At 39.5% G+C, this 14,179-nt stretch overlaps 1 protein-coding gene across 2 annotated transcripts in view; it reads left to right on the top strand.

Annotated features, from left to right (window-relative positions):
* The window catches only part of PITPNC1 (phosphatidylinositol transfer protein cytoplasmic 1), a 254,541-nt gene that overhangs the window by 237,575 nt on the left and 2,787 nt on the right, over nucleotides 1-14,179 (top strand). The window contains exons 8-9 of one of the 2 annotated variants that reach the window (XM_060133719.1): nucleotides 846-909; nucleotides 10,218-10,336. In XM_060133719.1, coding sequence (XP_059989702.1) covers nucleotides 846-909; nucleotides 10,218-10,336 — 183 coding nt within the window. The remainder of the gene's footprint in view (nucleotides 1-845; nucleotides 910-10,217; nucleotides 10,337-14,179) is intronic. The other variant, XM_060133718.1, reaches the window with a different exon arrangement.

Below are 14,179 nucleotides of genomic sequence, written 5' to 3'. Positions count from 1 at the left end.
AGCGTTGAGTATCTAAGAAATGTAAAAAGGCATATTTACAGAAGAGAGAAAAAGAATACCATGAAATAAAAGCACATAAATGGTATATAACACACAAACCCTCTAGAATTATTTTTCTTAGTCTTCTATTGCCGTTATATGTCACCATAAGAAACAATTTCATTCCTTTTGTCTCCAGTTAAGTTCATTATTCCCATTACGTTCTACTCTGGTTCAGGTCTCTTATTTCATCTCTTTCAAGAATAGTTGACTAAACTGCTCCCCCCCCCGCTTTTATTACATGAAAATCAAGCCTAGAAAGATATTTACTTCTCTTGAATCCCACACCTTCAATTATTTTTTTAAAAAATTTAGCAATATTTAGGATACTTCATTAGAAAAGAGAGAGTTTTAAGTGCTTTTGGCTTAGAAGTGACTTGCTTCCCGGACAAATGTTCTTGATTTCCAACATTTATGACCTCCTGGCACCACTGAGACGTACCCTTCCGCAAAAGAAAAGTAGAACCTGTTTTAGGTAAAAATAAATGAAGAGAAAAATCTTAAGGTGATCAGTCCTAGAGATTCATTCCAGTCACTGCTGTGTGACTGCCAAGTCGTTGTCATTAGTGTGAACAACCTCCAGCCCAACTTTCAAATAAGATAAAGAGATTAATTTACAGCAAGTGTATGGACACCATGGAAAGGGCTGAGAGTAAGTATGTCAGCCCCTAATTGTCATCACATATGGCCAGAGGGATGGAGAAATTTGTAATTGCCGGGATTCCAAGAATTGGGAACCATCCCTTTTCCAGATAGTTTTAATCAAACCTCGTATTCTGTCAAACATCCTTCTTTTGCTTTTTTAGGTGGTCCGAGATATTCTTCTGATTGGACATAGACAGGCTTTTGCATGGGTTGATGAGTGGTATGGTAAGTCAACTTCCCCAAAATGACTCATAGAACAACTTCATAACATGTTGGCTTGGGCTTTCAGTCCATCTGGCTTCAACTGCTACCTAGAAAGACAACAACAAAGGCAGGGCTATTGCTTCCTGTATTGGAAACAGCACTGTCCATGGGACATAATGAAGAAGAATGTAGTGATAGAAGCTTGGTCTAAAATAACCACAACACTTAGTTATTGACTAAGTAGGACCTCAGCATGTTTGATGCTTACATACTTGATAATGCAGGGCTCCATAATTCTCTGTCGGATGGGCTTCAAACCCATCCTGATTTATCCCAAACTTCAAGATCAGTGCCGTGTGAAGCATCATATCAAGTGAAAGCAGTCCTTTGATTTAGAGACTATTGGAAACACCCCCTCACCAAAAACATAAGGACTCTGTAAGAATTCAAGGACAAAGGCATTGGTACCACCTTATTTCTAACTGAGACTATTGTTCTGGCTTTTTTAAAAATGCTTTGGGAAGAATTAAACAAGTTCTGTATATTTTCAGTAAATGGAAAGAAACAAGGTTTGTTTCATCCCATGATGGATGGAGGACCCTTCCCATATCCCCAGTGCTATCATTTTGTCCACATGAATCCTTGACATTCCCAGAATCAGTCATCGGAGGCTAGTGTCCTTGACTATAAAAAGAAACAAACTATAAAAAGAAACAAATGTGACTTGGGTCATATCTGATTGCCTAATGAAATGCCCTTCTCCTTGGCCTTTTCCTAAGTCACATTGAATTTGTTCTTAGTGTAACCTAGATTGCATTTGGGTGCCTTTCTGTCATTGTTCCACCAATCCCTTCCCTCCTCTTAGCAGAAGGTATCAAATTTGAAGTGAAAAGTTACATTGGACTGAATGGGCAAAGACAGTGATTGTTATTAATGTTGTTAGCTGTTTCTGACCACATTTCAAAAGACAGGGTTCGGGCCTCCCTGGTGGCGCAGTGGTTGAGAGTCCGCCTGCCGATGCAGGGGACACGGGTTCGTGCCCCGGTCCGGGAGGATCCCACATGCCGCAGAGCGGCTGGGCCCGTGAGCCGTGGCCGCTGAGCCTGTGGGTCCGGAGCCTGTGCTCCGCAACGGGAGAGGCCACAACAGTGGGAGGCCCGCGTACCGCAAAAAAAAAAAAAAAAAAAAAAAAAAGACAGGGTTCTGTAGGCTATGGGAGTGCTTTTTTTTTTTTTTTTTTTGCACAATTTTCCCAGATCCACGTCTTCTGAAAAGCAAATGCATCTTTGCATCTTCCTGGGTTTGCTCAAATGCAGACCTCTGGAAGAGACTCTTTGGAAAGATCATCATTTGCTTTCTCTTATCACATACCCCGAGGACGCTGCTCACAGGCAGCCATATTTTCACGCCTCCTGAACACATATCTGTGGTTGTCTATTGAGAGACAGAGGGAGGGAGAGTCTCCTGTGATTAATTCCCCAGATCATTAAACAAATCTTTCTGGTTGTTTTTTTTCTGGAGAACTTTTCTCAGATTCTTAAGGGGAGTACAGACACCCCAAAGGTTAAGAACTGCTGGTCTCCCCCAACTAGCGCTCCACCACGCTCCTGGCATCCTTGCCACCGACACTAAGGGAATTTCAAAAGGTTGTTCAAATAAGAGGCTCAAAACTGGTGAGAAGTTTGGCAAGTGAACAGAGGCCTGAAGGGCCAAAACTCTGCCACACTGAAGACCAAGAGACAGGGCACTTCAGTAGATTTCTCTTGAGTGCCAGGATGCCTTAGAGGACTTTTCGGAAAAGGCAGCATCAAAAAGGGTAGCCGTGGGCTTCCCTGGTGGCGCAGGGGTTGAGAGTCCGCCTGCCAATGCAAGGGACACGGGTTCGTGCCCCAGTCCGGGAGGATGCCGTGGAGCGGCTGGGCCCGTGAGCCATGGCTGCTGGGCCTGCGCATCCGGAGCCTGTGCTGCGCAACGGGAGAGGCCACGGCAGTGAGAGGCCCGCGTACCGCAAAAAAAAAAAAAAAAAAAGGGTAGCCGTACCCTGATTAAGAGGACAAAACACTGCAAGCCTGTTGATCAGAAAAGAGAATTTGAGTAGAGGCAAGATATAGAAAAAGAAAATGTGGGCGGGAGTCTAGTAAGGGAATGGCTGGAGTGCAGAGGATGGGGGCCGATTCTTTTCCATCTCACCTGAGCCTGAAGCAAGAAGAGACTTAAAAGACTTTTAGTCCAAATATGTAAAAACAAAACAAAACTCAGACTATTACAGGGGCCCAAAGTTAGAATAATGCATCAAAGGAAGACCTTTAAGATGAGAACATCTACTTAAGATGGGTGAGGTGGAGACAGGAATTAATTCAGAGAGTCTACTGACAAAAAGCCCTTTCTGTATCTGAGTGCAGAAAAAAGCGTGTGGTTTAGCAGATATAGATGGTCAGGGCACCTTGTACTCCCCAGAGAAGGCATCCACCCATTATATATACAATCCTAGCCCCAACCAAAACAAGCAGCGTTTTCACTCAGCAAGGGGTCTGAGACCCACCCCATCAATTTCATTTAAATTACTGGCATCATTGCCCCCAGCTGAGCTGCTTGCCAGGAAAACAGTAGCTCCTTCATTACACAGATGCAGACACTCAGTCAAATAAATGAAAATAGCCCTGCTCACAGCCCCTTATTCAAGGTAATGCTGCAGACTTCGGGCCTTTCAGGTAAATGGCTGTGTCACCGCCCACCAGAACAGACCTTCAGTTTTGGGTTCCTGAAGTTGCTTATTTTTCTTTGGTCTCTACAGGCTCAGTGAGGCTCTCATAGTAAACATGGAAAAGGTTCAAAGTAAAGAACTCCTTTCCTATAGCTTATGGCACTTATTCTGCAAGTGGGCCTGCCACATCAGCGTCCTTGGGGTACTTGTTACAAGTTCAGATTCTCAGACCCCACCCCAACCTGCTGAATCAGATACTCAAGGGGTACAGCCCAGCAATCTGTGTTTTAACAAGCCCTCCAGATGAATCCGATGCTCGCTAAAATTTTAAGAATGACTTTAAATCAGATTAGATTGAAGGGACAGTTTAATTAATTCAATCCAAATTTAATTATACTAGAGAGTGGTAGATGTCTTCAGGGCCAACTGCTAAACTCTGATGCCTTGTAAGCATTAGGAAAAAGGCGCCCCTTCTGGGCAGTTTCAGCAGGTGCCGTCAGCTTAGGGCTGAATTTTAGCTCCATTGACCTCCTGGGCTGTGTGTTCCTACAGTGCCCAAACTGGACACCCTTATGCACTGGCAGCCCAGGATGATCTCTTTCTCCCTGATTAGACTCACCACCTCCAGTGCTTAATTAAGAGTAAAAAAAAAAAAAAAGACACTGTAGATGATGGTGATAATTTCTTGCCCGAGGATTAATTTTGTATCTTTTCTGAATTTCAGCATTTGACTGTCACATAACTATTTCCTAAAACAGATTTTATTCTGCTCTTGTACATTGTAAAATATAACCATTTCCACTGCTGGAGGAACTGAGTTTGTCTTTCAAAGCCTTGATTGGTCCTTATCCATGAGCCTTGGGTGTCTCCTGCATGACTGCAACACTAATCAGAAGAAACAACTGCACATTTCAGAAGGTGGGGTGAAAGGGGAGGTGGATAAAAATAGGCAGCCCTGCTTTACCAAAGCATGGTTTTGCTTCACAAATCTGACAGTATTTTGAGAGAGGAACACAGAGGGTTTCCCAAGGGAGGTTGTGATTGAGTGGAACCTCGTGAATCCTGACCCTTCTAAAAAAGTAGAGGTGGTAGCTCTGGCTAGTATAGATGAAACTCCCTCATGAAAGTGACATAAAAATCATTCTGGAGTCCTTAGAGCAGCCTAACAACGAGAGAAGCAAGCTCAAGGTGGAGAAAGAAGCCAGCTTAGGGACTGGCATTAGCTGACTGAGTTCACCAAGCCAGCATTTCCCAATGGCCTCAGGTTTCCTGAAACATGAACTTGAGTGCTGTGGCCCTTATGCAACATTTTATGTGAGTGTGCTTACCTTCATTTTTCCGGGGAGAGAACCCATTGCTCTCCATCACATTTTCAAAGGGATCTGTGATGCGTCCTCCTCCACCTCCCCAAATTAAGAACTGTGGGAAAAAAATCACAACTATAGATTACAATTCTAGATCTTAGTGGTCTGAATTACATGGAAAGGGTATGCACCAAGCCTTGAGGATTGGCTACTTTCACTACAAAAAAGTAAACTAGTTATAACAAGCATCTGTTGAATTTATAACCATTTTAAAGAGTTTAAAAAAAAGAAAAAAGCACTTCCCAAAGCATGGCCACCATTCTGCTGGAGTCAAAGGTGTATCAAACCTAATTCATGATTGCTGGAGCTTCCTCTGACCAACCACTTGTTTAAGACTTCCATTTAGACTTAGAGAAAAAAAAAAAAATTACTTCAGTAGGCTGAGGAGCCTGGAAATAGAGAGAAAACATTTGTAGAAGGAAATAAAATATAATGTGCCATTGGACAGGCCACTGAATTAGGGTATATGATGCTTTATTAAAATTGTCGCCACTGCAGCTGTGCAATACAATGAAGGAAAATCTCTGCTTGCAGACATTTTGCTCCATGTCATTTGCAGTTTCTCTGTACGTTCAAATGACCTCTATCCTGAAGCCTTTCCAAATATACAGTCTTGCCTTCACTTCCAGTGAAATAAACCTGCCTTCTTTAATAAAATGATTGAAAGAAAATTGCCACCAGAAACAAAGTTGAAAGACTAACAGAAGCTATCTGCAACATGTGTAGCCAACAGAGGACTAATATCTACAGTATATAAATCAAAAATCCAACAACTCAATAAAAAAAAAGGTTAAGAACATAAATAGGTAAACCATGGAAGAAGAAATGCAAATGACCAATAACCTCACTACTAATCACAAGAAACGTAATGAGAACAGCAAGAAGATATGACATTTGCCCATCTGATAGCCAAAGTTTTAAAGAGCGATAATAATCCAGTTTTGGATAGGTGGGAGAACACACTGACAGTTTCTGTATAAAAAGTGATAGTGATAAGTACAAATAACCTGTGACCCAGTAATTCCACTTCTAGATATTTATTCTTGAGGAATACACATGTTCGTGAATATAAATACGAAGCTGTTCAGTGTAGTGTTGTTTATAAGAGCTAAAATCTAGTCTCCATGTAAATGTCCATTAGCAGAAATATGGTCAAGTAAACTATGGTAGACTCATACTATGAATATTGTGTGTAACAGTTAAAAAGAATAAGGTAGTTCTCTACATACTGGTATGGAAATATGTTTTTCCCATTAGTGGAAAAAGTCAGCCAGAATAATATGTATCGTATGGTATACTATAGTATGATTCCATAAATGTGAAATTAAGTGAGACTGTGTGTAATAGTAACATACACGTGAATTCATAGGAAAAAATCTGGCAGTTATCTCCAGAAGGAACAGGGTTGATAAGGGAAGTTAAAAGGAATTACTCTGTTTTCTCTATGTAATCCAGTGCTACTTGAATTATTTCTATGGAAAATAATTCATGCATTACTTGAGTGATTCAATGAGTAAATAATAAGTGAAATCCGCATTTTATAACAAAGCAGAAAATAGTTGAAGCAGACCAAGACTCATACAGAGGTATATCTTGCTTAGTACATGGTTTAAGAAATTGAAGAAGCTTCTCAATTAACGAATCCCCTGAATCCAGAGCTTCTTTGACGAAGCTGAGCTGGTGGTAGAGAAAAGGGTTCTTTCTACCCAGGCCAATTCAGTGTGACCTCTACATGCTGGGACAGAAGTCTGGGGTCTGCTTACTCTCCTCACCTGAAGGAGGACGAGAAAGAGAAGGACAGAAATGGTCTTGCAAGAGGGCAAAGACAGAAAATCTTGCGATGAAGAGAGCATTTATACCCCCAGATTATCAGTCACACTCGTATAGCCAAGTGTCAAAGATACTAGGACATGCCTTCCTTATCAGAAGAAATTTGGTACTAGTTCCAATAGTCTCTTAAATCAGGGAGTTAGGCCAGTGTTATTTAAGAACACTTCATTTAAGAAACTTTACTTAAGAAAAGTAAATTATGACCTTTCAAATCTATAAAGTAAGGGGTGATTATTGATCAGTTTATTTGCAAAATAATTGACATACGATTCCTTTGAGTTTCCCTGATACACATAAGCATTTGTTTGCTGGGAGCAAAGAGATCTGAACCTAAACTGTGAGAAGTCACTCTGATCATTGAAAATCAATCCGTAATGAAGATGAATCATCTCCAAAAGTGTAATCTGTCATTGTGTGTGTGTAATTGAATTTACTAAAAAATTGATTCATGTGTAGATTTTGAGGTAATATACTTTGCTGAAGCAAGACATAATGCATTCTACCAGATAACCTGAATAGGAACATTTTCACTTAATTAGGCTTTCCATAAATTATTGAGGAATATTGAAAATGTTGACATCATTTCCATAAGCGTGTATGGTATGCGGGGATAGTTCAGGATTTAGACAAAAGTACTGGGTTGGCCTAAAAGTTCATTTGGGTTTTTCCATAACATCTTATGGAAAAACCCAAATGAACTTTTAGGCCAGCCCAATATTTTCCTTCAGCATTGGCTGGGACCAAATTATCATCAGCTTTTAGAGAACTACTAGAAATGTTCTTCGGATTTTTTTGTTTTTGTTTTTTGGCCATGCTGCTCGGCTTGCAGGATCTGTTTCCTGACCAGGGATTGAACCCAGGCCACGGCAGTGAAAGCACTGAATCCTAACCACTAGGCCACAAGGGAACTCCCTAGAAATGTTCATTCTTATGTGGTCTAATTGAGAGATTTTTTTTTTTCTTTTAGATGAAATTTTCTGCAACTTGGTTTCTTAACTCTTCATTTTAAGAAAAAAGGAATCATGTTTCTAGAATAGGCAAAAATTCTAGAAAAGTATATCTTACCTATTTGCAAATTGATGGTATCCATCTTCTAATGACCTCAAATAATCGATTTTAAAATAATGTTCTCTTTTTCTTTCTTACAGAAGTAATGCATATTTGATATAGAAAACTTAGAAAATGTAGATAAACAAAAAGGAGAAAATGAAAATTACCTATAATTCCAACTCCTCAAAACAATCACTCTTTTAACATTTTGAAGTGTACCCTTTCAAAAGTCTTTTTTAAGTGTATATAATGCTTTTCTGGTAAAAAAAATGATTTCTTTTACCTCCAGTTTTTTATTTAACAATATACCAAGGACATTTCTCTATAGTGTTAAATATCCTTCTGCATCATTTTTAACCACTGCATAATACCATCAGGCCCCTGAGTTGTTTTCAATTTTTCACTATTATGAACAAGATAATAATGAGTATCTTTGTTATTAAATCTTTCTTCACATCCATAAAAATTGAGATATCTTTGAAAGCCCATAGTCACACAGTTTAAGCCCCTCTCTTAACATTGAGCTAATTAAAAATAAAGAATGATTTCCTTTGAGATTCACTAGAACAAAGAAATGAAACCGCCTTTGTTTTTGTTTTCAAAATTACTGGCATGCCAGCAAGGGGGGAAATAAAGTGTCTAATGAACATATGTATGAAGAAATTTTAAACTTTTAACTTAAAATGACCTAAGTATTCATTCCAGGTGTATTTGTGTTTAAGAATTTTGATAACCAGCCATTGAAATTAAAGTGATTGTATTGAAAGGATGTTATTATTGTTAACTAAGACGCATTTGTTCTAATCACAAAGCAGCATCTCTTTACTGCTTTCCATTTACCTTGATTTTCTAAAAGAAAAGCATGCTCTTTGCTTGGCCAGACTGTTGCTTGGCTTTCTTGATACTTACATTGCTTATGGACAGCATTTTTGATTAACGGTTTCGGGGTGTGGAGGGGGACCATCAGCTAAATAAAATAGCCCAGGTGTGGATTTAGAGCTGCCCTCCATCTTGGCCGCAAGACTACCCTGAATTAATTCATAAACTTCTGGCAAGTCTACCCTTTAGAATTGAAGAGACTCTCACATGACACACATGGATTGATATAAAAAGACACCGGACCACATCATGCAGAAACGACTTAAGGAAAAATTCCAGCTGCACATAACCCGCTCTACGTCCCCACCAAGCTAACTAGTGACCAAGGCAGTAGCTTGATTAACCAATTGTTGTGCATGTACCATTCATTGTAAAGAGTCATGAAGTTAAATTCTGCTGTGAGAGTCTCAGAAGAATGCCCATCTGGGGAAATTGCAAATAAAATGTTGTAAAGCAACCAAGGAGTGGAGTGGGGAGTGGAGGATAAAGCAACAGAAGTATTTAATGTGAGACTAATTGTTATTTTTATGTTTCACCTATTGAAGATAACAGGTTCTTTGTTGAAGTTTTTTATCAGTTGGATTTAGACAAGGCTTCTCAACCTTGGCACCACTGACATTTTGGACCAAATCATTCTTTGCTGGGGAGGCGGGGAGGACTGTGCACTGTAGGATGTGCCACAGCATCCCTGGCCTCTACCCACTACATTGCCAGTAGCACCTCCACCCCAGTTGTGACAACCAAAAATGTCACAAAACTGTCCCCTGTTGAGAACCACTGGATTAAGAAATTAGCATTCTGAAATACTGAAAAAGTGAAGACTCAGGCCAAACATCATCATGTCATGTGCCATTTTATTTAGAGATCAGTGTGGGTGGAAGTAGTGCCACCCATCTTTGTGCTATTATGCTAGACTTGAAGTTCAGTGCAGACCTGTACTCTCTGACACCATGTATTCTGTGCAAAAATACCTCTCTGTGTGAGCATTGCACCAAATCTCACTGGTAGCAGTGAGCATCATTTCTCTGCCCTCTACGTCATGTCTCTTACAATAGCAATGAAAGTGTTCTTTCTGTTGAATGCATTGTTGTAAAGAATCTCCAAATCTATTTTGAAAGGTATATGGAAGGTAAGTATTAGACCACACAGACCTGACCCTGTCCCTTAAAGGGATCTTCTAACCATGCTTTTAGGAGATCTCAGGCTACAGCCCTATCCACGAGCTAATACTTTCTACCCACCTAGCTCATTTTACAAGAATCACCCCTAAATAATTTCCACTCTTTTCAGTTCTAAGACTATTTTGACTTAACTTCCTTTTATTCACTCCCCCTTTGGCTGGTTTGCCTAACTTTATGATTGACTCTTCATAAAGTTAGTGAGTTCCCTGCTTTTTACTCCTCTCTCTGGCTTCTGCTAAGCTGCCATCTTCCCCTGAAGTCTCCCCCATTGAAAGTTTGGATTTAATAACGGAAGTTGCCAACATCTTGACCTTCTTTCAGATATGACAATGGATGATGTTCGGGAATACGAGAAAAACATGCATGAACAAACCAACATAAAAGTTTGCAATCAGCATTCCTCCACTGTGGATGACATAGAGAGCCAGGCCCAAACAAGTGTATGTAGAATTTTTAAAACATGTTGCCCACCCTTTACCAAACATACACATAAACTGATCTTTGAAAAGACTTCAAATGCATCAGTTCTCAAACTTCCACAAAAAAGCGTCATCACCCAGAGGCTGTTGGTGAAGAACCTGAGCTGGGTCTTAATTGGACAGTGTTACCTCTTGCTTCCAGACATTTCCATTCTTTAACGCTGCTTGACTCGGGGGGGTTATTTCGGTTATAAAACCAAGAGCATGTAGAGTGGAAACATTGTGTGGCCTGCACCACAAAAGAACAGAGGGGTGAAAACAGACGTCCTAAGAAAGCTAGACCATCAGTGCCAGTAACTTTTAAAGACATAGTTAACACTCATTCATTTAAGTCGTTCATTCTGGCTCATCTAGTATTTTAGGTTTCTTTACATTTGCTTTGAAATGCTTTCTAGGGCTCTTTATGGCTATCTGACCCAATCACTTCCTTTTTACTTAGGTTCATGTCCAGATGGGGCTGCCATCTATGCATGCATACTGGCTGAGCAGTGAAGGTGTGGTGAGCTAGATCTAGCCCGGGACTTAAGCATCAGAGAACCTGAGGTTATTTAATGGCACATTGGTGATTGAGAGCTGACCGTACGGTGTATGCCAGCATCTTAAATATAGTTCTATCTCAATCATTCGTGCTAATGAAGAGGCGTGACAGATAACAAAGAAAAATGTAATCGCCAAGTCATTTAAATGTATCTTTGGCCAGAGCTGTGATCTCTTTGGGTGCCAGCTTGAGCCCACATGTCTGTTAGCCCCACAGTAATACACGTTAGATATTTAAGAAATTGACAGCGTAGTTACAGAAAATTGACAGATGGCTATCGTTGTAAATGCTTTAGATATGCAAAGACCTTTGGTTGCACTTTGGAAATTTCTAGTGAACTTTTGAGAGCATGTCTTTGGAATGTGCCCTGTAAAACCTATGTGCTGCTATTGGATGCATGTGACTGCCCTTGAGGTTGAAATGGACTTCCTCCCCATTTTGGATGCAGTGATTGGATTTGCAGAAGGCTCTTTGGATCAGGAGGTGTTCCTCTGTAGGCACTGACCAGTTCCTATAGGACTTCCCCCTTCCTCTCTCCCTGTTCTAAAGTTAGAAGTGCTCATTAAGGAGACTGTCCTTGAATTTCTATCACTTTCAATTACCTTTTCTTTAGGAACGTTAGACACCTGTTCCCTCTCAGCTGCTCTCTGAAAGCCACTCACTATATATAAGCACCACAAGACAAAGGAAGCCAGAGGAAAGGGGAAGATGCCAGGTAGCCAAAGGATACTAAACAGTGCTTTCCTCATTCTAAGTTCTTACACCTTATTGAATTTGTTACAATATTGCTTCTGTTTTATGTTTTGGTTTTTTGGCCTGGAGGCATGTGGGATCTTAGTTCCCCGGCCAGGGATGGAACCCTCACCCCCTGCATTGGAAGGCGAAGTCTTAACCACTGGACCACCAGGGAAGTCCCAACGTGGTTACCTTTAAATGCTTACCACCATTTCCCTTATTCTTTGAATTCCATCAAATTGGGGGTCATTTATTTTTCTACATTTTTCTTCTCTATCGTAATGAAAAAGTTGAAATCAAGGGGCTGCTGTCCATCACGAATAAAAACTGCATGGGTGCTCAGTAAATTTAAATCATTGACCTGAGTAGAGACAAACTAGATTGAAATTAGGCAAAATGAACATCCATGGCCACGGGCAATAAGGAAAATAACAGTCTCCTATTCAATTGAGTAGGTTCAATACTTTCGAGGAGGAGAACTTCTAAGAGACTCTGAACGGGAGTGTAAAATCAAACTTCTGTACTTTGGATGATTTCTGCCCCCTGCTGGATGTGTGGAGTGGAGCACTATATTCAGCCACATGTATAGAAAACCTGATTTTTCAAAGATGATATCATTTATTATAGCAGAAACATACTGCTGAGATTTTGCTGACGTTCACTGAAATTTTTCTGAGTCTCAATTTGTTTTTATTTTTCTTATACTTTTTTTAAACATATTTATTGGAGTATAATTGCTTTACAATGGTGTGTTAGTTTCTGCTTTATAACAAAGTGAATCAGATATACATATACATATATCCCCATATCTCTTCCCTCTTGCGTCTCCCTCCCTCCCACCCTCCCTATCCCACCCCTCTGGTGGTCACAAAGCACGAGCTGATCTCCCTGTGCTATGCGACTGCTTCTCAATTTTGTTTTGAAATACCTCCTTTTAAAGAACTTAATCTTATTTGTGAGCTTGTTTAATAGTCTTAGTATTTTTTTAAAGTGGTAAGTTTACAGGTACAGTTCTTGCTATATTCTGAATTTCATATTCTGTCAACACAAGCATAATTTTTTATTTCCTTTGTAAGAACTTTTTCCTTTCAGAAAATTTTAATAATTGTTCCTAGGAAATCCTCTTAAGGATTTTGTTTTTTGCGCAATATTCCTGGTTTGCTCATATGTTATATGACTCTCTGTCTCTCTCTCTCTCTGTCTCTCTCTGTCTCTCTGTCTCTCGTCTCTCTCTCTTTCTCTCTCTCTCTCTATATATATATATCCTAATGATTAATACTATATTAACTCCATAGTTAGTATTTCCAAAGGGGCTCTATGTTTCATACTATTTTATGTGGTATCATCTAATGTGGTATCACCTACTAAGTTCATGGGAGAGGCCACAAATGAAAAATGGGTCTCTGGAAGCTAAAACAGATGTAGAAATCCATGGGCAGCAGATTTCACATTTTACAAGCTTTTAGGCCTTCACTGAGCTTTTTCTAATATGCCCAGTTATCTGTTTTCCCTGTTACCAGTAATAAAATTGGCAAAAGATACCAGGGATAGCCAGACTGAGAGTAATTAATAATAACCATAATAGTAGTAGTAATAATAATAGAGTTTCTAAGAATGAGAGAAGAGATACTAAACTATATAAAGCAAACCGGCCCTAAGAAAGAAGGCATCACTGTATTGTAACACAGTGATATTCCTTCAGTGTATTATGTCTAAAATGTAGTAAGTGTATATAATACGTTATTCACTGTAGTTACATTAGGGAAGGATTTACATTTAAAGGAATTTTTCTTTTTTACTTTCTCACGTAATAACATTTCAGGTATTTGGAAAGTCTACACCATCTGACAATGCCTGTTAAATGAGGCGTCACTGAATTTATTTCTTGAATGCCAAATAATGCTCTTTTTTCTTTTAAATAAAATTCTCACCCATTATGTGATACTATCCTTTTGTTCTCTGCTCTTTTTCTTTTTATGTTTCCTTGAGAAATGGTTTCGTTTTTTTGGTTTGGGGATAGTTAGCAGAGTTTGTTGTTGTTGTTGTCATATCTTACTTGTTTTTTAAGAAGAAATAATTAAAACACAGCGTCTGAAAAATCTCAGGGTGGATACACAGTCAGGAAACAAGTAACCCCTAGAATACATAAAGTATATTCATTGAATAAGAGGATAGCATGTTGAAAAATTCTGATGATCTGCCTATTTACCCTATAAAGGTGAACTTATATTTTCACGATCTAAAGTGGATAATAGTATGTATCATTTTGGGGCCATTGATTGCTTTAATAATCTTCCCTTTATAGAAAAGATGGCCAGGCCTAATAATAGCTCTGCATACCATACCATACGCACAACACACAGACACACACAGCTCCGGTGTGCTTCTGTACTCTCCTGATAAGTTCTTTTTTCAGAATACTTAAAGTACTCACTGAAAAGTGCTTTGGACAACCTTGGATGGTTACTCATAAAGGAATTTTTTTTTTCAGAGGTCTGCCTCAGTAAAAAGAAAAAAATTCAGGGCTTAGC

Source organism: Lagenorhynchus albirostris, chromosome 20, assembly GCF_949774975.1.
Source record: "Lagenorhynchus albirostris chromosome 20, mLagAlb1.1, whole genome shotgun sequence".
In the NCBI taxonomy this organism is placed as follows: Eukaryota; Metazoa; Chordata; class Mammalia; order Artiodactyla; family Delphinidae; genus Lagenorhynchus; species Lagenorhynchus albirostris.
The sequence above is the reverse complement of the archived record's forward strand: the minus strand, read 5'-3'. Positions and strand labels throughout refer to the sequence as shown.